The sequence below is a fragment of the Kogia breviceps genome, chromosome 2 (genome assembly GCF_026419965.1).
Source record: "Kogia breviceps isolate mKogBre1 chromosome 2, mKogBre1 haplotype 1, whole genome shotgun sequence".
Lineage (NCBI taxonomy): Eukaryota > Metazoa > Chordata > Mammalia > Artiodactyla > Physeteridae > Kogia > Kogia breviceps.
In genome coordinates this window covers 109105418-109129123 of record NC_081311.1, presented here as the reverse complement: position 1 = coordinate 109129123, position 23706 = coordinate 109105418, and the positions used below count along the sequence as shown (strand labels likewise).

Sequence of the window (23706 nt, the reverse complement as noted above, 5' to 3'; positions counted from 1 at the left end):
TAGGTGGGTGAGCAACCATTTACCAAGGGTGCTAAAGTACGTTAATATTTCCACAACTAGTACATACCCTCTGAATATCAGCCAAGCAAACACATACAAACACACATACACTCACATACATACACACACACTGACAAGCTTTCCTTTGTAGGTCATGGAAAAACACATCAAGATAGACTTCAAAATAACATGTCCAATAACTTAGCTTAATATAAAAACCTCATTAAGCATTTTCTATGGCTCCCCTTCCTTTGTCCCAGGTTTTCCAAAGGTTAAGGTGAACAAGGTTAAGGTTTCCTTTTAAGGAGAAATAGTTTTCTTTTTTATACAGTTATTTAATTAAAAAGACTTTTTAATTTCAAAATATATATGACATGAATAAAGCATGTAGTTATAGCAAGAAGCATAAAGGTGGTGTGCAAATGACAGGAGTTTAGAAAATAAGCACGGATTTTTCTTATTCATATGGCAATTGGAAACTCTCACTATTCTGGAAAAATGTCAATTGATTTTCTGCTTCCAAGCTTTGCTTTCACAATTCTTTCTACTTAGAATTTTCTGTCCATCTCCCAGTTCTCTCCTCCAGTATATCACACCAATGCTTTGAGTTTCATTTCAAATGCCACCTTATCCAGAAAGCTCCTATAACCCCAATCACTGTGGTCAGAGAAGATATTTGTGATTGATACCAACAGCACTTTAACTACTCTTCCCTTATGAGTTTTTCCCTGCTTATACCATTTCTAAATGCATCTTGTTCACCTCCTTTACTATAAAATGCTTAGTGACTATTTTACACATCTTCCCAAATCCTAGAACTCATATACATGCCCTCACCCTGTTCTGTTGAATAAACACATGCTGTATGATAGCATATTCTTTGTGATATACCTGTGATCAAACTGGAATAAACTTACACAGTCACAGGACTTTCTGTAAGAAGGAGGACCCCACCTCCTACTTTTCTCCCACTCTGAGGTCAACTCTCCAATCCCAATAACAACACAGGAGATTAAAAACTCACAAAACACAAGTGGTAACAGCAGTAATTCTTCCTGTAACAATTCATCCTAAGGAAAGCACAAACATTCAGTTATACACATATTCATCTCAGCATTGTTTATAATAACTCCAAAATGGAAACATCCCAAATATCCAACAATAGGTGAGTCGGTGAGTCTTAAATAAATCATGGTACATTTATCCTACGATATACAATGAAGCTATCAAAAAATGATGTAGAAAACCATATAAATGATACATAAAGTGCTCATAACACAGTGGCAGGACGTTATTCAGTATATATACTATAATCTATATCTGTAGAACTAGGGCTGTAAGACTGTACCCATGCTGCAATGGGAGGAATAAATGAGGGTCCCCAACCAAATGGGGGAGCAGAGACAGCATCTCACAGGAGACAACACCTAAACTGAGATGATGGATTGAGTGATGATGGGAGGGCAGTGATAGGGGAGTGGTATAGAGCACACTCCAGGAAGATGCATTGGTGTGAATAAAATCCCAGAGGCAAGAAGAAGCCTAAGTTTGGGAAACCCCACGTAGTTTACTAAACATGCACAGACACCTAGTAAAAGAAAACAGCAGAAGTAGGACAAGCACAAGGTTCCCTACTTCTGTGCTAGGTTGGATGAAAGCAGAGGCAAGTCCTCATCCCAACCTAAGCCAAAGACTTAGTTCCCAGCTGAGCCTTGAGGCTGCAACAAAGGAACAATGAAAAAACAAGTGATAATGAGAGAATTCATGTAAATATTTGAAAATTAATTATATCTGGACTATAAAAAGCACAATGATATTTTGTAATAACAAACTAATGTGGAGAGGATGAAGTTGAGGAGGAAATCATAAATCCTGCCGCTAATGGACAATGTCTTTTATTGAATAAATACTTGCCAGGCCAGTAGTGAAGGGCACTAGGGTGGTAAAATACGTGCTTTTAAACCTGCTTCCCATTCTCGAGAAGACTGACTTCATCTGCCAAGGTTATAACCAGCATCTCTGCAGGCTGAGCAAACCCTCATTAAGAGAGTAACCCCTCCTGGTCCCCAAGACCTTTTGTAAGGTCAATAGCACACTGCAGTGGGCAGCTTGGCTTGCATGATCCCCTCTCAGCAGCGGACCGGCTGTGAAATGCAGCAGCTCTCAACCCTGGCTTAGCCCTTCGATAAGCAGTCTGCCCTGGGGAGACATACAGCAATTCGCTGCCAGCTGATAGCGGGCAGCCGTCTCCCAGAGGACCAGTGACAGCAGATGGGGCACGTGCCCATTGACTCTCCATGGGAGGGAAAAGGTGCAATCCCCTAAAAGCCCTGAAAAAAAGCCGACCATTTTCAGAAATGTGACTTCCTGACACTGTGAATGGCAACTCTTTTCCACTATGAATTCAAGCGGTAGATATGCACATGTGCTTTAACCGGCCCTGGGGAGCCTTGTCCAGTATTTAGGGCTGAAGTTGTCACTCTGACTCATGAAGGCCCAGGAAAGGATAACCAGAAAAGCCATGCAGTACAAAAATCAAATCAGGGCCACAAACACCCAAGGAGACTTTTGTCAAGTGTCGTCAAAGTCAACGGGTTCAGAAAAAGAGCAAGCTCCCTTGCTGCAGGAGGGTCTGGCAGAATCTTTGTCACCATGGCAACCCCACACTCCTCACCCTCCTTGGAGATGGCTGAGAGCAGATGTCCTGATGTTGATGCCTCATCATATGCTGCCCCAACTCAGGCAACTTGCTCCAGTTCTTTAAGCAATTTAAACACAGAAGAATTGGAAACTGGTAATACAACAATTGATACAAACTATAATATATTAAATGCCTGATATGTCCCAGATTCTGAATAACATATGACATGGACACTGTCTCACATTACCCTCACCTTGAGCCTGCAGATTTCATGAAACCACTCCATGCTATTGAAGACGGGAAATACTGAAGACACAAAAAAGGGCAAATTCCCTAGTCGGTCAAAGTCAGAACAAGGCTTCAACCATCCAGACCTTCACAGTCTTAATTGTGGGCTACTCCCCTCTTATAAATCAACAACTTTTCCTGGCAACCTGGATTGACCTTCCACACATAGGTGACCTCATGCAAGTTGCTGGAAATGTTTAAGAGCTGAATGAGATGACTTCTAAAACACCTTCTATAGTTGAAACTCCCTGATTCATTTGAGCCTTACCATATGCGAGGCAAGGCAGGCAATTTAGAATCATTAAGACAGTCTCTGTTTTTGAGGAGTATGTATTATAGGAAAGAAGCTCAAATTAAAATGTACAGCTGAGCAATTAAGTGTAAAGCTGTGTAGTAATAACTACACAGAAATAGAAGAAGTAGGGGAAGAAATAAGGAAGTAGTCAATTAAGGTAACATAGTCAGAACAGGCTCCACCTGCAATGCAGAGAAAGGTACCATGACCAGTAGAGAAAGGGAGTCGATCGACCAGAAGACCCTCCTGAAGAATCAGGAGGCTCCTGTGGATGGAGCAGACTTGAACCTGCAAGCACCATGAGAAAGGGCAGGGCCTATAGTGGACACCATGATGGGTATGGACAACACAGGACCTCAGCTGGAGACTATGTTACATGGCCCATATATGTACAGTCGTCTTGTTGGTTTTAATTTTCTGCTTATTTCCCTTAAAGGTTCTTAGCAACAAACATGAAAATTCTTAGGTGGGGAGAAGCCAGATCTCATGTCAAGAATTTTCAGAACCTCCCTTCTGGTGAAAAGAGCTGGCCCCCAGATTTCACAAAGCTAGCAGGTGACTCTGCATAATACAGTAGCAATAGGGGAAGCAGCGAGAACTGAACATGGTATGGAGGAAGGTCAAAGAGGAAGATGAGATGGGAACTAGCTGCCAAAGGAGAGAATGAGTTGAAGAGAAATGCTGACTAATGTTGTAGGGCTGAGCTTGGGAAGATTACTATGTGTCCAAACCAGGACACTTCGGAGACTGAAAAGGGGTGAGATTTGTGATTGTGGAAGAACAGTGGAGTAAACTGGGTTTACTGAGCAAATCAGGGTGGATGGTCACTCTATGCAAAACCCTTCTTCTGTCCTTCCTACTCCCAAATGCTTGGGTGTGACTAGTAGCTTTCAGGGAAAACAGTTCAGTTCTGCCTTCAGATGATCACACTGCAAAAAACAGCAGAACAGAAAACAGGCTGCTCCAAAGGACTGCAGAGCACCAGGTAACTTGGTCAGCCCTGAAAGTTAGATGCCAGCAATCCCCAAAATGTCATCCCTGGGAACACTGTTCTACAAAGTGTCAGAATGCACATAACAAATAAAGTGTTCAATGCTCCAACAATTTTAGGAAACTCCCAAGGAAACACAATTAAGTAGGTTTCTTCAAAGGTGTTCTTCTTGGAACCCTTTCTATGGCAATGTGCATTACAAGTTTCCATAAGAGAGATAACATGTGCAGCATTTTCCACTTTTATTTAATCAGAAAATTTATTTTTCTAGCTTGCTCATTGGAAAACCCTGAAACTAATGTCCCATGGTACATAATTTGGAAAATACTCTGTGAAAGGGATAAGTTAGATTTCCAGATATAATATCTACCCACGATGTCCCAACTCATAAAATCAGGAACATCAAAGTAGCTCTGCTTTGAGAAATGGAATATCTATTTGTTGATAAATGGGGTGGGAGAAAGAGGACTTTGCAGGCTGCTAGGTGAATGGATTCCAATCTCAACTCTACCACCTCTTTGAAAAATCAAGCTTTTTTGGATCTCAATATAATGGCAGGATTGAATTCAACGTCTAAGAGTCTTTCGGTTCATAAATCTTATGATCTCTATGTGCCAGTCTAGCATTCCTTTAACTTGTCAAACAAATCCTGAGTGCCTAACATGTGTCAGGTACTGTACTAAGTTTTAAAGCTACAGGATGAGCAATGAGACCTACTTTGCAGTGTCTTGAGCTGGTATCTTTATCCCGTGGTGATTCCCCACAGAAAGCAAACAAATTGCTTTTTAAAATTGGGCATAAACACTGTAGATCTTAAATAAATACACTGTTAGTAAAGGGTGTGGATTCAGGGTACCATTGAAAGAAAATTAAATCTAGTTAAAATCAATTACCCAAATTGAAAAACACTGAACCATATATAGAAACATACATCAAAGGAAATGCCGGTTGAACATTCTACTCTAATCAGCACAAGATATTATTTCATGCAAAATAAATAAGAATATACTTCTCAGCTCAGACCCCTCTCTCAGGATTCTCATGCTTGGTCTGGGGTGGCAGCAGTGCTGGTTGTTACTCTGGCATTTACTTCAGGCCTCCCAAATCATATCTCCAAATCTTGGACTTCTAGCCTCTCAAAAACTGAGGGATTAGGAATATGCCTGCTAAGCTGTGCACTGGCCTGTCACATTTATTCAAGATTATTAACACCCTTTCATTAAAAAAAATTATTTTATTGATGTAGAGTTGATTTTACTGTACAGGAAAGTGATTTGTATATATATATATTCTTTTTCATATTATTTTCCATTATGGTTTATTACAGGGTAATGAAGGTAGTTCCCTGTGCTGTACAGTAGGACCTTGTTGTTTATCCATCCTATATATAATGGTTTGCATAATACCCTTTCAGAGCAGAACTTCAGACAAAATCAAGTAATCTAGATTCCAAAACACTCCCTGCCCTCTAAACCATAAAAAGGTAGTGCTGCTCTTCTTGAGCTTTGTGTAAAACTGGCACACATGGTCTATTTGGTGGGTCACTGTGTACAGTGCACAGATCTCCTGAGCAATAGACACTTCATCCTTTCCTGACAGGCATCCACACACTCTGGTTGGTTCACATACCCACCGTCCATCCTCATCCTTGAGAAGACAACCCGCCATTCCCCGATGCCTGCCTCTCTCTTCATAAAGCAGTTTGGAAGAGCAGTAGCTACTCAGTATGAAAGATTAGGCAATGCACTACGTTTTCACAGACACAAAAATGCCTTCAAATGTCATCCGTTAGTGAAAGAATCAGATTACGGCATAGGATAAAGAGAGTGTGGGCTGGATTTCCCTATCTCTTAATCCACTTGGTTTTCCTGAGCAGAGTTTTAACAAAGCACCAGGGATAAAACTTCACGGCTAGCCCTGTGGCTAGAAAGTCCCCACAGATATTCTTCTTTAACAAGCGTTGGTTCCGTTTCGTTTTTAATATGTTGATTGTATTATGGGGAGTTCATTCTTTTCCGAGTTGGCATTTGCCATTCCTGGGGTTCCTTTGGGGGGATATTCTAACATTTGATCGAGCAGGTCCTTTTTGTTCTCCAGAATGTAATTCTACACTATTTGTTGTAGTACATTCGTCACTGGGGAAATGACGAAATAAAACAGAAAGCTAAAAGGTGGTAATCTGTGACTATAAATAAGTATATATAATTAAAGAGAGAGTACAGAACGCTTCCCAGTAATTTCACTTGGGGTGAGTGAAATGAAGCCTCGTATCCCGAAAAACCTATCATCACCTCCAACCATATTTCAAATTAGTTTTGGCCCATCTATGCCTTATGAATAGATTTCTAGAACAGTGGACACTATTATTTTTCCTTACCTCTGGCTCCCTAATTCTTTTCCTCCTCTTCCCAAAAATATGGTCTAGGGAATCAGGATTTTAGATGTAGCTAGGTAGAGATATAGATTTATAAATATAGATATAGACATAGGTGATATAGACATAGATGGATATAGAGATGTGGATTTTTAAACATTTCCCCTAGATTACATAAAGGATATAAATATTAGTCAATGTCTCATGTATATTTCATTATTTAGTAAAAGCTGTCTCAATGCTGTTTTCCTATATAGAATCCCAGGATTCAGTAGCCAGACCTTGGAAACCTAGCAGTTCAGGAGTAAGAAGGCAGCACAAGCGTTATGCCTTGTGACCTCAGACAAGTTACTTAACCTCTCGTCTTCAGTCTCCTCTGTTGTAAAATGAGGGTAAGCCACTAATTCCTGACTACCACACAGGGCTGTCCTGAAGGGTGAAATGAAACAATGTAAGTGAAAGAAAGGGTTTTGTAAAGTGCAAAGTACTCTATAAATGGAAGGTGCCGTTATCTTTAATCAAAACTGCGGGAAAACATGCGTTTTTCATCCTTATTGCATACCATAAACAAATTTGAACTCTAAAAATGAAATCTGCCCAAAGTAAACTGTTAGAAATGACAATGAGTCATTTTTCAACCACAAAGAAATTGATTTTCCATAGATGCTCTTTCCTGTTGCATGTAAAGATCCAGATCCATCAATGCCTAGGTCCCCTGTTTTGACCTGGGTATAATTATAGCTGATCACATCGTCACTTGGCTCAGTTTACTCTGAGAGCTTGAAGCCACTAAGTTTCCTCCCTATTACCACAGGAATATGACAGGATTTATAGTAAATTGTGCTGTTACCAAGGCATTTTCTTTAATTAATTTTAAAAACAAAAATAATTCTTTTCAAGAATACGATCTAAGCCTGAAGCTTCAGCTAAGCATATACCTTCCAGTTTAAAAGTTCTGTATCTTGGGCTTCCCTGGTGGTGCGGTGGTTGAGAGTCCGCCTGCCGATGCAGGGGACGCGGATTTGTGCCCACGTCCGGGAGGATCCCACATGCTGCGGCGTGGCTGGGCCCGTGAGCCATGGCCGCTGAGCCTGCGCGTCCGGAGCCTGTGCTCCGCAACGGGAGAGGCCACAACAGTGAGAGGCCCGCGTAACGCAAAAATAATAATAATAATAAAGTTCTATATATTTTACAATCGTCCTTTTTAAGTGATGCTTTCAAACGTCTAAATTGAAGATTACCAGACACCCTACTTTTGCAGACAAGATCCACTTCTAGAAAAATCAAAATAGCTGCCAGATCCTCCATTAAGCCTTTTAATTATTTTATTTAGTCCCCCAAACCAGCTATATTGTACCAGTTAATTATTGGTTTTTAATAATAGAACTATGACCATAGAACTATGGTCATGTGAAATGTTAACAATGGGGGAAGTGTGTGACAGATATAAGGGAACTCTTTGTACTGTTTTTGCAACTCCTCAAATTTTCTGTAAGTCTAAAATTGGTTCAAAATAACAAGCAAAAAAATAAAATAAAAAACTCACAAAACAGCATCCTATTCCCATGAGTTCTGGATACTAGGCCTCAGAGAGTAATCACTTGCCTAAATTCAATTATCATTTCCATTACCTTAGGCTACCAATTCATTCTATAAAGTATTTAACACAGTTTGCTTACACAAAATACAAATTAATAATTGTAATAAAAAAGATAGCTAACATTTTTGTAGCAGTAACTACATGCCAGAAACTGTCTTGGAACTTGACATAGATCAAATCAGTACCTACATCAACCCTATGATGTAGGTCCCATTCTAATTTCTATTGCACATGAGAAAATGAAGATGCCAAGGAGATTGATAACTTGCTCAAGGTCACATATCTAGCAAGTGGGGAAATGAGGATGATACCCAGGATACAGGACGACATTCAAATGGCAGGGAAGAAAGGCAGAAACTAAGAGAGCAAGCATGAAGTGAATCAGGAGGGAGGCAATATGGGTGTTGGGTCAACAGCACAGTTTTCTGAGTACATTCAACAAAAGCTGACCGTATGATCAGGTCGTATCTAGGACCAGCCAGTGCTTCTTCTAGGGATGCTCATACAGGATGCTGATACATATAATTTAAAGGACCTAACTCTCATAGCTTTTGAGGAAATGACAATGAGTTTTGTGGGAAAGAGTCTTATAACCTGACACACTGTGGGCAAATGATGTCAGCGATTCTGTAAAAACAATTTGTAGGTTGTCAATATTATATGCTCCAGGCACATAGCTCTCCTCTTCCCTGACTTAATTCAGGGAAAGATTTCAGAATATCTGGACTAATATTGTTTCTCTCGGCTACATTTGTGAGAAGTATTGGATGGAAATGATTCTGAGATTGTGCTCCTAAAGTTCAGGGTTCTACTTCTCTCAATAAACACATTCTTCTAAACCATTCTAAACCATTCTTCTAAACAGGAAGACACACTTCCCCTCACATCATTCTCTCACCCTCCTGGAACATTCTATAACATGAGGAACCTTATTTATATATCAGGAAACTGGCCCTTCTAGATAAGTAAAATTCCTATGTACCTGAAATCTAAAATTTTAACTGGCAGCATGATCTTATTTTAGCAGGTGCTTTGAATTGCAACTCATTCAAAATATGCTGCAACATTCCTTCTCTTAATTTTTATTAAGTATTTAAGATCGATGAATTAATTAAAATTCATTATTTAATTAAGCATAACCTTTTCTTGGTGACTTTGGAAGGCCTCTGGGCATCTCCCTGTCTGTAGTCTTCCATCAGGAGGAATTCTCCTGTGGGTGACTAGAAATATGTGAGGCCTGATATGGGCTGACACAATGGTTAGAGAACACAACTGCCATTTTATGGGGAGAAATGGAGATGCTAATTATCCTCAAGTACAGGAAAATTAAGAATAATGCAGAACTCTCCTGTCCAAAATAGTAATGAAAGATCCACAGAGCAACCCTCTCTTGCATAATAGTGTGGAGATTCCCACCACAGTAACCCTGAGAGGAGGTCTCCAGCCTCTGTGTACATGTCTTCAGTGACAGTGAACTTGTTATTCTAATCACCATTGCTAGATACCTGTGGGACACGTATTCAGCTGTTTAGCCAAAATTTGTCATCTTTTCATTTCTACCTATTTCTTTTTGCAATAATATGTCATAGAGAAATTATATCCTCTTCTCAATGAATCACGATTAAAGTATATCTTAATAAATGTTGATGTAACCTGAAAAATCACTTTTGCATGTAGAAATTGTTTACTTTTTACCAAACTCCCTAAAACTTCATGACACCATGTTATTAGTGGTTCTGTTACTGCCTCTCTGTGTAATTCCTCTACTATGAAGCAGTGAAAAGCTGGTTGTCCCTGAAGAGCTGTCCTCTACTTTCTCCTTTATGGTTTTGCGTATCTCCTTTTTCAGAGAATCTGCTTCTCTCTGTACTCTCAGTCTAGTCTGATGAATAAATTCTACTCTGCTTAGCTGTCTGAATACAATCAGGATTAGAACTAAAGTTACCAGGGAAAACCTGATAAATAAATCCTAGATATCAAACTCTAAGATAATTTGTGCCAGATGGAAACAGGAAACGTGTGTCGGCTTCATGTTTTCATTGTATCCAGTGATCTCTCTCTCACCGTTAGCTCACACCAGGGGAGAGAGTCAATATACTTAGTGTGCATATAGAAATGGGTTTCATGTTGTGGATCTACACCAGTCAGCGGGCAGTGGTTGCCTTTACTGCTACCTTGAGAATGAATTTCAGCCCAAGCCTCACTTAACAAAAAATAACATCTTAACCAATGAAAATTATTGGGTGGGTCTGAGACATGGCAACGTCAGTGTTGTTGGTACATGTGATATGTATTTGCTGACACTGATACGGTAGAACAACTACTGGTTAGGAGTCCTAGGTCTGGAATTCAAAATTCTGGTGTTAGAACTGACTGGTTGAGTGACACTGGGCTATCAACATCTCTGGGCTAAAACATCCTCATCAATAAAATTGAAATAATAATTATAATGCCCAATTGGGCTACTGTGCAAATCAACTGAAGTAACTAAGTTCTATAAATATTTATTGAGTACATTCTAATATGCCAGACACTCTGGCATCATGCCAAGAATAACACAAGGAATGAGTCAAGGTCTCTGCCCTTGAGAAGTTAAGAATCAACTGCGGGGCTTCCCTGGTGGCGCAGTGGTTGAGAGTCCGCCTGCCGATGCAGGGGACGCGGGTTCGTGCCCCGGTCCGGGAGGATCTCACATGCCGCGGAGCGGCTGGGCCTGTGAGCCATGGCTGCTGAGCCTGTGCGTCCGGAGCCTGTGCTCCGCAACGGGAGAGGCCACGGCAGTGAGACGCCCGCGTACCACCAAAAATTAAATAAATAAATAAAAATAAAATAAAAATTAAAAAAAAGAATCAAATGGCAAAAACAGATAGTAAGCAGATAATTTCTTTTTAAAAAAATTTATTTATTTTATTTATTTTTATTTTTGGCTGCATTGTGTCTTTGTTGCTGTGCGCAGGCTTTCTCTAGTTGTGGCTCACAGGGGCTACTCTTGGTTGCGGTACATGGGCTTCTCATTGCAGTGGCTACTCTTGTTGCAGAGCACAGGCACTAGGTGCACGGGCTTCAGTAGTTGTGGCTCACAGGCTCAGTATTTGTGGCGCATGGGCTTAGTTGCTCCGCGGCATGTGAGATCTTCCCAGACCAGGGCTTGAACCCGTGTCCCCTGCATTGGCAGGCGGATTCTTAACCACTGTGCCACCAAGGAAGCCCAGATAATTTCAATATAATGTGGTAAAGACATTGATAACTGAATCACAAAGTGTTAACGAGAACACAGAAGACAGTCACCCTATCAAGTAGGATGATTTCTGCAACAGCTGATACAAACTCTGATGAAACTGGCTTTATAATAAGGAAATCTATTGACTAACATTACAGTCAGGGCTCAGGCTGTTGATTCAGCAGCTCAACAATGTCTTCCAGGACTCAGAGTGTCTTTACATCTCTACCCTACTGTACACAGCAGTGCCTTCATTCTGACGCCAGACCATACAATGGATCGTGGCAGCAAGTGAAATACCTTGCCTTAGTCATGTCCCTCTTCTCACATCTCATTGGTCCAAACAGATTTAAATTGACACATTTCTGAACCAATCATCTATAAAGGAAATGGAATTATCATAATTGACTGTGATAAGAATCTGAGGTAGATGGTAACTATAATATTCACTTGAGGTTCTAGACCAGCTTAAAGAGGTGGAGTGGGAGTGGAGAGATGGTTTCCTGTAAGATATCAATTGAAGTTGTTTAAGAATGAGTAAGAATTAGCCAAAGGAAGAAGAAGTGGATGAGCATCTCAGACAGGGGAATAACATGATCATGACTGTGGAGGCAAATTACCATGGAGGTAACAGATAGAGGCAGCACTTATGGTGAGCTATGGATTTCCTAGATGCTTGTTGTTGACTGAAATCTACCAATGGAGTAAGAGAAGTATCATGGTCTTAAGATATTCCTAAATTAACTTTCACACTATTTTTTTCTTTAGTTTATGTTTCTTTGACACACAATGTATGATTTCTCTAAACATTTTTTTATTTCTACTTCTTAGTATCTCTCCATGGAAAACTATGTAATTCTTTGGGCATAGCATACGACTCACGAAGTGCATACAACTCACTAAGTATGGAATGAACAACACAGCGCAAAGGGTTATACACTATGAATTCTTAATTTTGAATCATCAATCAGTTAAAGTATATGCATAAATTATTTTAATTTAGAAATACAAAACGTTCTTAAGTAAAATGTTCTCCTAATTGGTTTTGTGGATTAGCCTAACCAGGAGAGTCTTGCTTCATTATATTTTCCTGAAAACACTCAAATGAGTACAGATAGCACAGGTTATCCTCTGATTGCATTTACTAATTGAGTCATATTGGCTATCTTACCAGTGGAAATTACTCCATCATACTAGAAGTGTGTTTTAATCCATGTTCTTTACTTTTCCTATGTCTACATAGAGGAGAAAATAGAGAGATGGTATGTCAGGAGTAACCAGTCAAAGGCCATTAGAAACAGCCATATACCACTTTAAAATGCATTTCAGAATGAGAAAGCAAAATTATATCCCTGTGACTAATGTTATAACTAATCCCTGTTAGTAATACTAGTGGAATACACAATGAAATAGGGAAACTCAGAGCATGTCCAGAAAGTTGAAAGTAATGGGAAGGGTGACGATCTCACATTAATTCCCACTGAAAGGTCGGGTTGACCATTTAACCATGTGAACTACATTTGGAAGTATCAGTACAATTTAAGATTTGTTTTGCTTTTTGAATCATAAGGAATGGGAACAGAAAGTAGACTGCCTAGTGAGAATTTCAGAAGAGACAGAAAAAGGAGACAGTCTTTCTATGAGAGACGTAGGCACACTCAGGAAGCAATTTACTCTAAGCTATTTCTAAGTATTATAAATCTGGAGAAATCAGACTATATTTAGTCTGATTGTGGAATACTGCTGGGTAGTGATGTGAATACAGTCATTTCTTTAGGCATCTCAGCAAAAGAGAAAAGAGACAAAAGCTATCTTGCCATGTCTAGGTAGGTAACAGAGTGGAAAGAGGATATAATTTAAAATACAATACCTGTTTATCGACATACAACACACAGTAAACATATTTAAAACTACATGGCAGTTCCTCTCTCTTTAGCATTTAAATTGATTCACCAGCTTACATCTACTCCCCACTTTCCCATCAAACATGGCTGGGAAAAGTCGGATTAGAATGAGTCTATTTTTCTCTTTTGGATCCCCTCATTGCCAAACATTATTAAAGTTTCACCTTTAATTTCACTGCAAGACATCCAAATGAAAGGGAATGATGAACTTGGCTACAGGAACTCTCAAATTTATCTCTCCTTTACAGGCTCATTCCTGTAGTGTGAATAGCAGCCTGATCTTTTTGGCGCTTTCCACTGCAATGTCAGGTTCACTTCAAAATTTAATACAACGTAATTTGTCATCACCACACTTCCTTCAGTAAGGACACTGACACCAAACTGCTATCATTTGGTGGTCGGAAAAAGATAGCTTGCTGAAAATGAAAATTCTCTCCTCTAAGCCTAAATAACTCATCTCACATATTATTTGTCTTCTGTTTCTGCAAGAGTACCCTATTGCTTTCCACTATTTGATCTTCTAGTAATCCATCTAGGTAACAATAAAGAAATAAAAGAATATTTACTCACTGCTTCCTTCTGGAAAGACAGTAATCTATTTCATGGATTTCAAGAATAATTTCCCCGGCAGGAAAGAAGAAACGACAGATTAGAATCAATACCACTGCTGATTATGATGAAGTGTAGATATTGCTTTCACTGTTCAGCCTACCTCTGTTATGTACTAACGTGATGAGGCTGCCCATAGGCCTCCTTCTGCCTGGAACAGTGTTTCACAAACTATGGTCCCTGGACCAGCATCGTCAGCATCCCTTGGGAACTTGTTAGAAATATCAGTTTTTGAGCCCCATCTCAGATGTACTGAGTCAGAAACTCTGGAGTGTGGGGTGGGTGGCAGACTTTTGTGCTTTTATAACCTCTCTGAGTGATTCTGATACATACCATCATTTTAGAACCACTGATCTAGAAGAGAGGAGATAAAGCCACATGTCCCCCCAACACAAATAAGTCTGTTAACATCCGAAAAAGTCTGATTGTCTCGTTGTTATTCAGAAACATTCCAATACCCTCTGGAATCACTACAAAATGAAAATATGAATAACCTAGTCCTCCCCTGAGAGTCATAAAATGACTCGACTGTTGGAAAACAAGACTCAGGAGGATGGTATAAGTTACTAGCATTGCCTAACTGGGAAAGAAATAGGATTCAACAGTGTTTTTTTGTTTTTTGTTTTGTTTTGCTTTGTTTTTTTTATGTTTTCAAAGGGAGGAAAGAAGCAGTATATTGAAGTCCTTCAGATATTACCCAACAATTGATAAATAGTCAGAGTTTCTCAAAATATTGAAAGAAATCTCATGAGAGCCTGTATCATTTCTTCCTTGTAAGGTGATTTTTAAATGTCATCATCACTATGGTATGATCTGAATTGAACCCTGTATCTACTACAATAGTGGATCCACTAAGTATCTTTCCAAGCATCCTTTTCTTAGTTTGAGATGTACCATAACCAAACTCTGTGATAAAGATTTATGGGCAGGTATTTATTGTATTTATTGGGGAATAATGCCAGGGAACCAGTGCAAGAGTAGGGGAGTGAGACAGGAAAGGAAAGGAGGCTGATAAAGTGTGTATAATTTAAAAAATCAGACCATCAGTAAGTGACGTTTCATCTCACTGGGAACCCTATGACACAGCATAGAATATATACCTCAAGGTTATTCCATCTGAGGGGCAAGGGAGTTGGTATTTAGACATCAACTCTCAATCATTGCTTGAAGGCTGCTCCCTGGCATTGTTAACTCCCTGGCACTTCTAACTGCATAAATGGGCAAAGAAGGCTCCAGTGACTGAAGAAATTCCTTAGGCAAAGAGATGCAGGTGGTGTCAGTTGAATTTCTGGCTGGCATGCACAGAAATGGTAAATTGCCAATAGGATCTGGGCAGGACACAGTAGTACTTGCTAAGTCTGAGTACTCTAAAAAGCCATTTCTCTGAATTTACATTGCTAATATAAAATGCATGTCCATGTTCATTCTCCTATCTTTTGAATTCCTCTGAACACCTGGCAGCATAGGGCAAAGATTCCCAAATCTTACGCAAAGGTTAAGTGTTTTGTTTTGTTTTTTTAACTAAAAATAGAAACAAAAAATTAAGAGATTAAGAAGAAAATGTTACTTTTAAAAAAATAAAATCCCAATTACTATTATTGTTTCCAAAATGCACATCTTAATAAACTGTATACTTATTTGAATGAAGCTGCCATTATTCAAAACTTTTAGAAGACTCATATTTGAAATTTGATTTAGAGGCACTGTATTCTCTATCATGGCTCTCATTGTGTGGTGTTTCTTAAATAGGTTGATTTATTGCAGGAATATACTTGAATGGCAAATACATCAAATACCTGATGAATAACCTATCCCTTGTTCTTCCTAAAATACAAGAAAGTAAATACCTTGCTGAAACAGTAGATAGAAAGTCTTGTAAAAAAAAAAGAAAAATATATACAGAGAAGTAAAGCAGTACTCATTGACCAACATGAGATACAACATGATCAAAAGGTTTAAAAAAATAATGAGTTGAAAACACAACAGGGGTTCTGTTTATTGTTCTGGTGAATCACAAAATATTCCAATCAACATTTTCCCATATGAATGGAGTCTGACCTTATTCTCACAGGTCAACCCAAGAACATTTCTTGAGATTTAAAGATAAAAATAAACAAAACAAAACTTCCAACTCCAATCACAGACTTAAAAACATGTTTCAACATTTTAATCCAACTCAGGTAAATGATTATTCTAGCATGCTTTCCACCAATTAAATTCATCCCAGAAAAGGCACTTATGGTGTTAAGGATTGCAAACAAATGCCATTTTAGCTAAGATTAAAGATCACATTTTTGGACTGTTCAAGGTTAATGATACAAGGCAAGAACTCAAAAAAAAAAAAATGCCTCTAAAAGGAAAAGCCAAGTCCCCCTTAATGATGGAAAATCATTCCTCATGCTTTCTGTGCAAATATATATACCACTTAAGGAAAATATTTGCATGGAGAAGGTCAGTGGAACTGTGAAAATAATAAACCTTGCACGCAAAGGAGTGGTGAAGAGGTACCAGAGAACTCTTAACTCCTTGCACCTGTCAGCATGTGAACCTTGTTCTTCCTGATGTATTACACTCTTCTCCAGCATGGGTATTAGCTTTCTACAAGTGCAGAATGTACACTGCATTATCTCTGAATAAAGATGCTTGATGAAATATACAGACACTTTTTAAAGACAGCTTATTTGGTAACTTATGGAGCAAAATATGTGGTGAGTACTCAGGGTCCGGCCACACCAGTGGGCAGTCTGGTGTTTATCCAATGACTCTGCAGTGTCTACCCACTTTGCATCCTGGAGACATGAATGATAAATGATAAATATTAGTCACCTGCCAGCCACTGGGAATGCTGTCCACTGCCCTGGCATTATGGGGATCTTCCTAACCTGCTCTGGGAAGATGTCACCTGATGCTAAACCTTCATCAATTGCCAGTGAAACCTAGCAACAATGAACCAGTTACATGTCAGAGAAACAAAGTTGAAAACAGTGAATTAACTTGAAAATCTAAGGGAAAAATATGTCAGCATGCAGTTTGGATCACACTCCATTTACTTTCAAATGCCCCCCTTTTTATTGAAGTATAATTGATTTAATATGTTGTGTTAGTTTCCAGTGTACAGCACAGTGATTCAGTTACACATATATATGTATGTATGTAACTGAATGTGCTATACAGTAGGACCTTGTTGTTTATCTATTTTACATATAGTAGTGTTATCTGTTAATCCCAAACTCCTAATTTATCCCTCCCTCCCTCCCCTTTCCCCTTTAGTAACTATACATTTGTTTTCCCTGTCTGTGAGTCTATTTCTGTTTCATTAGTAAGTTCTTTTGTATCATTTTTTTTTAGATTTCACATATAAGTGATATCATATGATATTTGTCTTTCTCTGTTTGACTTACTTCACTTAAGATGATAATCTCTAGGATTGGAAGAATCAATATTGCTAAAATGACCATACCACCCAAGGCAATCTAAAGATTCGATGCAATCTCTATCAAATTACCAATGGCAGTTTTTGCAGAACTAGAACAAAAAATTTTTAAACTTCTGTAGAGCTGGAAAGGGTGTGGAGAAAAGGGAACCCTCTTGCACTGTTGGTGCAAATGTAAATTGATACAATCACTATGGAGAACAGTAGGGAGGTTCGTTAAAAAACTAAAAATGTAACTACCATATGACCCAGCAATCCCACTACTGGGCATATACCCTGAGAAAACCATAATTCAAAGAGTCATGTACCACAATGTTCATTGCAGCTCTATTTACAATAGCCAGGACATGGAAGCAACCTAAGTGTCCATCGACAGATGAATGGATAAAGAAGATGTGGCACATATATACAATGGAATATTACTCAGCCATAAAAAGAAATGAAACTGAGTTATTTGTAGTGAGGTGGATGGACCTAGAGTCTGTCATACAGAGAGAAGTAAGTCAGAAAGAGGAAAACAAATACCGTATGCTAACACATATATATGGAATCAAAAAAAAAAAAGGTTATGAAGAACCTAGGGGCAGGACAGGAATAAAGATGCAGATGTACAGAATGGACTTGAGGACACGGGGAGGGGGAAGGGTAAGCTGGGACGAAGTGAGAGAGTAGCATGGACATATATACACTACCAAATGTAAAATAGATAGCTAGAGAGAAGCAGCCACATAGCACAGGGAGATCAGCTCAGTGCTTTGTGACCAGCTAGAGGGGTGGGATAGGGAGGGTGGGAGGGAGACACAAGAGGGAGGGGATATGGGGATACATGTATATGTATAGCTGATTCACTTTGTTATACAGCACAAACTAACATACCATTGTAAAGCAATTATACTCCAATAAAGATGTTTTTTAAAAATTAAAAAATAAAGGTTTTTTCCTAAAAAAAAAAAAATGTCTATAGAAATTCAAATGCCCCCTTTAAAATATAGGAAACCTACTTGTCAATGAGACAAGAAAAACCTATATGTACTCTATACTTAGTAGACTTCTTTTGACCCATACTAATGATTAGATGTGCAGAGGAGAGAAATCAAAGCTAATTCACCAATCAAAGTACTGGAAATCAGATTCCAAACCAGAATACTCATTCACGTAATCTATAATACAATTTTCTTAATGAAAATAAACATTACTAACAGATTTTTGCTACAATCACAAGCTGGGTGAGAAATAGCAACTTTAGTGAGACTGATTGAAGAGTATCACTAATAAATCAAATAGAGAATGGGTCAAAGTACTATATATTTACAGAGATAGCTGTAGAAATTCACAGATGACTACTTGAATTTTAAGTAGTCTGAAGTAGATCACATTCTTAAACTAACCCACACGATTTACGTATATCAAAACTGCTATTTCCAGTTACTTCCTAGTTTCAATGTGGCATAGATTGTGTAATTTTTAAGTTCCCAAGCTAGTGGTGTAAAGGAGCTTCTGAGGAAGAGAAACATGTCTTTCCAGTGGCAGGAGTTACGCTCATCAAGACACTGTCAAGAGTCCTACAGAATTTTGGGACTTCCCTGGTGGTCCAGTGGTAAAAGAATCCACCTTGCAATTCGGGGGATGCAGGCTTGATCCCCGGTCAGGGAACCAAGATCCCACATGCCGTGGGGCAACTAAGCCTGCATGCTACAATTACTGAGCTTGCACACCTCAACTAGAGAGCCCACATGCTGCAAATTACAGAGCCCACGTGCCACAACTACAGAGCCCATGCACCTTGGAGCCCACATGCTACAACTAGAGCGAGAAAACCCGCACGCCACAACTAGAGAGAAGCCCATGAGCCACAACGAAAGATCCTGCATGCTGCAACTAAGACCTAATGCAGCCAAAAAAAAAAGGAAATAAATAATTTTTTTTTTTTTTTTAAAGAGTCATACAGAATCTTGATCACGGCTATGCGAGAATCTCTTGGCTCCGCTATCTGAATGGGTTGTAGACATTTTGCAAGGAAACTAAATGTTCCTTTTGTCATAAGGGATACCTGGAGTGAGTCAATATGGACAAGCCTTTAAATAAAGGACATAAAAGTAACCTTGGAAATTATAGCAAGCCTCAAGTCCAATTAGATCTAATATGAGTTTGTTTGATTTTTTAAATCAACAAACATTTATTTCTTTTGGTCTCATCCATTTACAGATGAATAAACTCTGAAATAAAAGGCCTATGAAACAATTAATAAACTCAGAGTGATGAAAAGGAAAGTATCAAAAGTTACAAGAAAAAAATCACAGGAGATTCATTAAATAGATCTCAGTCCTTTTTTTCTCACCAAGCATTTAAATGTGTCAACAGTTCTGTCAATTCCTATAACTAAGGAAATGCTATGATGATATGTAGAGGGTCAAACGGGAGCATTTCTCTGCCAAACTTTGATCATCAATCATCCACAACCTCATAGAAGCTGAACTTCAAAAAGTGCAACCAGATCACATTTTCAATTTTTCACTGGACAAAAGACTGCTTCAGTCATCAGGAGGCCAGTATGTTCTTGTAACCACAGCTGTGGCTGTTATCCCACAAAACCCACAAAGACTTCATGAAACTGATCTGAACCAGTAGTAATTCCTACTTATGCCATAAAAATTGAGAGGGTAGGTCAATGCTGAAAATTAGTTATTTCATACGAATAGCAATAAAACTGTAGAATTTCTCTAAAATGGTAGAGTTGACAGCTCTGTAAAAAAGTGTTCTACGTTCAATCACAATGTGTGCATATGTGGGGAGGGGCGGTTATTTACCCACCCTACACTAAGCAAATTCTCCAATACTAGCTGGGTATCCTACTATTCAACTCAATTCTGACACTATCTATCTGGAGGTAGCATCCTATTCCACAGGTAAAGGGTTCAGTCCCATAAGGCCACCCTCCGCTTAAGACACCAATCTCAAGCCCCGGTTTCCTGTGCTTCTGACCAACTGGCTACAAATTGGGGGTGCCAGTGACCTCCTCCAACTCAGGATGCCGGTCACAAGTCCAAGTTGTTCCCTGTAGTTCTGACCAACGGGCTATAAATCAGAAGTTCCCATGACCCCCTTCTTGAGTTTCATTAATTTGCTAGAGAGGCTCACAGAACTCAGGAAATCTACTTTGCTTACTAGATAACCAGTTTATTATAATAGGATAAAACTTGGGAAAAATCCGATGGAAGACATGCACAGGGCAAGGTATGGGAAAGGGTAAGGAATCTCCCTGTGCTGCTTCCCAAATCTCCATGCATTCACCAAGCCGGAAGCTCTCTGAACAATGTCCTTTGGGTTTTTATGGAGGCTTCATTACATAGGCATGATTGATTAACTCACTAGCCATTAGTGGTTGATTCAGCCTCCCATCCCTCTTCCTCCCCCGATATCAGGGGGTAGGATTGAAAGTTCCAACCCTCTATTCACAGTTGGTCCCTGTGCAACCAGCCCCACCTTTAGGTACTTTCCAAAAGAGTCATCTCCTTCATATAAACCCAGTTGTGGTAAAAAGTGGCTTGATGTGAATAACAAGACACCAATTTCACCTTCATGGAAGTCATTTCAGGAACGGAGGGCCAGAGACCAAACATTATAACAAAACCTTCTCCCACTATTCTTATGCCTCAGGAAATTCCAGTGGTTTTAGAAGTGGTGTGCCAGAACACGGACCAAATATATATTTCTAACTATAAATCAGAATCTCACACTTTGCAATACTGTAGAAGGGACAGTACACATTGTGAAAGAAGTTCCTGGCCCTGTGGCCATAGTATGACAGCCTTGTAAAGTCTCCAGTTCCGCTATGGGATGACAAAGCCTTACAGTCATTTGTCATTGGGTCTCAACCAAACCAATGATTTTGTTTCCACAGCTGGAGGTTGGGAAGACGAACTAGTATGGTTATTCTAATCCTCATTATTATTTTCATTTCATTTATTTCATTTTTTAAAAGAATGCTCTTTGCACAAATCCCCCAGGACAGAGAACAGTAATAGATGTGCATTACAACTAAATAAGCTCATAGCTTATTTTGAATGGTTATGTGCCAGACACTTCACTAATCACTTTTATGTAAGTAATTTCATTCTCACAAGTTGAGAGTGAGAGGTAGGTTTTATTATCCCCACTTTACAGCTGAAGGCAAGGATGCCTCCACGGTTAAATAATTTTCCTGATATTATCTAGCACAAGAGTAGCAGACTGGAAATTCCAACCTGTCTGACACAGGTTTTAAACATCTATACTACTTTTCTTGAATTCAAAAAGTGATCTTATGGGCTGCTGGTAATAAATTTCACACATGTCACCACAATTCAAAAATTATTCAGTAATATTAGAAGCCACTGTGCTAACTATTTTAGTCAAAAAGGACTGTAGCTAATACAATCTGGTGTGGCCCTACTTAATTAAACAACTACCTGGCTTCATGAGGTAATCAATTACATCACCTGATAAAATGTATATTTGTCTAAGTAAGGTAATGATTTAAAAAAATGAGGGAACAATGGATGGAGGGAGAGAGGGAGGGATAAACAGAAGAGGGAAGAAGGAAAGAAAGAAGGAAGTGATGGGGGGTGGAGAATGAGAGAGACGGGGTAGGGAGAGAGAGAGAAAGAAGGGGAGAGAGAAGGGGAGAGAGGAAGGAAGGGAACAGGAAGTGCATTGCTGAATGTCAATCCTGTGTAGATTCTAATATCCATTCTGAATCCACTTTGAAATTTCCTTCTGTTCTATAGATTTCTTTACTCCATAAGTCAAAACATTTCACTCCACACACCAAAAGCATGATAAATTATGACTTCTCATGGCAGAACTGATTAATAGACATATTCGATACTCTTCCAAACGACCGAATTTTTTTAGTTCTATTTAAATGTTACTTTTCTCATCTCCATGTGACTTAACATATTTTCTAAATCACCCTTCATTTCCCACAACCATCACAGCAGAAGCTTGGTGATGAAGGAAAGACACCACTGTTAATAGTTTTGTAAATCTTGACAACTTATATTTTAAAATGGTTCTTTAGAAATGTAAGCATTATGTCTAGAACTGATTCTCATCTAATGTTATATAATTGAAAAGATACAGCTTAGTACTTCTTTTTTTCTTTTTAACTCAGAGGGAGCTGCAGCCCTGGAATCTTTACAAGGCAGTATTTGTTAATAATATATAAAAGCATGTTACATATCAACATCAATAAAGGCAAATCAAACTTGTTTTGTACTGATAAGTTGAAGACTCTCCAGCCAATTTCTGTATTCTGTTTGTCTTAATGAATTAAAATCTCCAGAGAATGCTCTGGGTTCACTGTATTACATTTAGGTATAATCAGACAGTGTTCTTTTATCATGGAGTACTTGGCCCTGTATTAAGTCAAAGCAGCTTACTTTGCACTTGACTTAAACATGAATATTCAAGAATAGGAAAGACTGTGTTTCTCTCCCTGGGGAAGATGGCCTGCAAGTGGTAACATGTTATTTGGCAGATATTACTTAACAATCCTCGTGTTTCTTTGAGTCATACCTTGCTCATTCTGGCAGACAGCCTTCAGGACGCGATGTCCGGGGCCACACTTGCCATGATCGGGGATACAGATCCCTTCAGATGTCAGCCACTGATAACACACTGGATCCTCACAAGGAACAGTTTCCACCAAGTGAGGGCAGTGCCCTGCAGGCCCTGTGGACTCCATGAGGACGTGGCGCTGTCTCATTCTAAATCCTAAAATGAAAAAGAATAAAAGGTTCATGGGATTCCATCCTGATCCAGCAAAGGAAAAGAAGCAGCAGCTAGGAAACTGATGAAACTTTTATTTGTGTACCTACAGCTAACTCTAAAGCATGTATTATTTTTATATGTTTTATTTTATGGGAAATGAGGACATGAGAAGAGGAAAGGAAAGACAAAAGGGAAAAGAACTGGAACAGAAAATCTGTCTTCTAAGAGTTTACAACTTAGGAGTTAGAGTGGCCAGGCATAATCAAATGGAGTAATAAATAGCATATGTCCAATGGTATCAGTAAACCAGAACAAATAAATGAAGACTCACAGAAATAGCCTAAACATAGATGAATCCCCATTTCCTTTTTGTTGTTGTTTTTGACATTCTTGTTACTCTGTATTAAGCTATACTTAATTATCTATGCTTTGACATATCCCAGGTCACTGTTTCAGGCCCTGAGATCTCCCTGTATCACTCTCCTGAGAATTCGAGGTCAGCCTGCCCTGTGAAGACAGGACATCTTTGGGCTGCACTCCCCACCCTGGCTAGACATGGGTCCCTGGACAATAACTCAGTTTTAAAAAATGTACTGTGGA

General features: G+C 39.1%; 1 protein-coding gene across 1 annotated transcript in view; it reads right to left on the bottom strand.

The window, feature by feature from the left end:
- The window catches only part of THSD7B (thrombospondin type 1 domain containing 7B), an 876032-nt gene that overhangs the window by 465400 nt on the left and 386926 nt on the right, over nucleotides 1-23706 (bottom strand). Inside the window, exon 7 of the mRNA XM_059052359.2 lies at nucleotides 22912-23109. Within this exon, the coding sequence (XP_058908342.1) occupies nucleotides 22912-23109 (198 nt within the window). The remainder of the gene's footprint in view (nucleotides 1-22911; nucleotides 23110-23706) is intronic.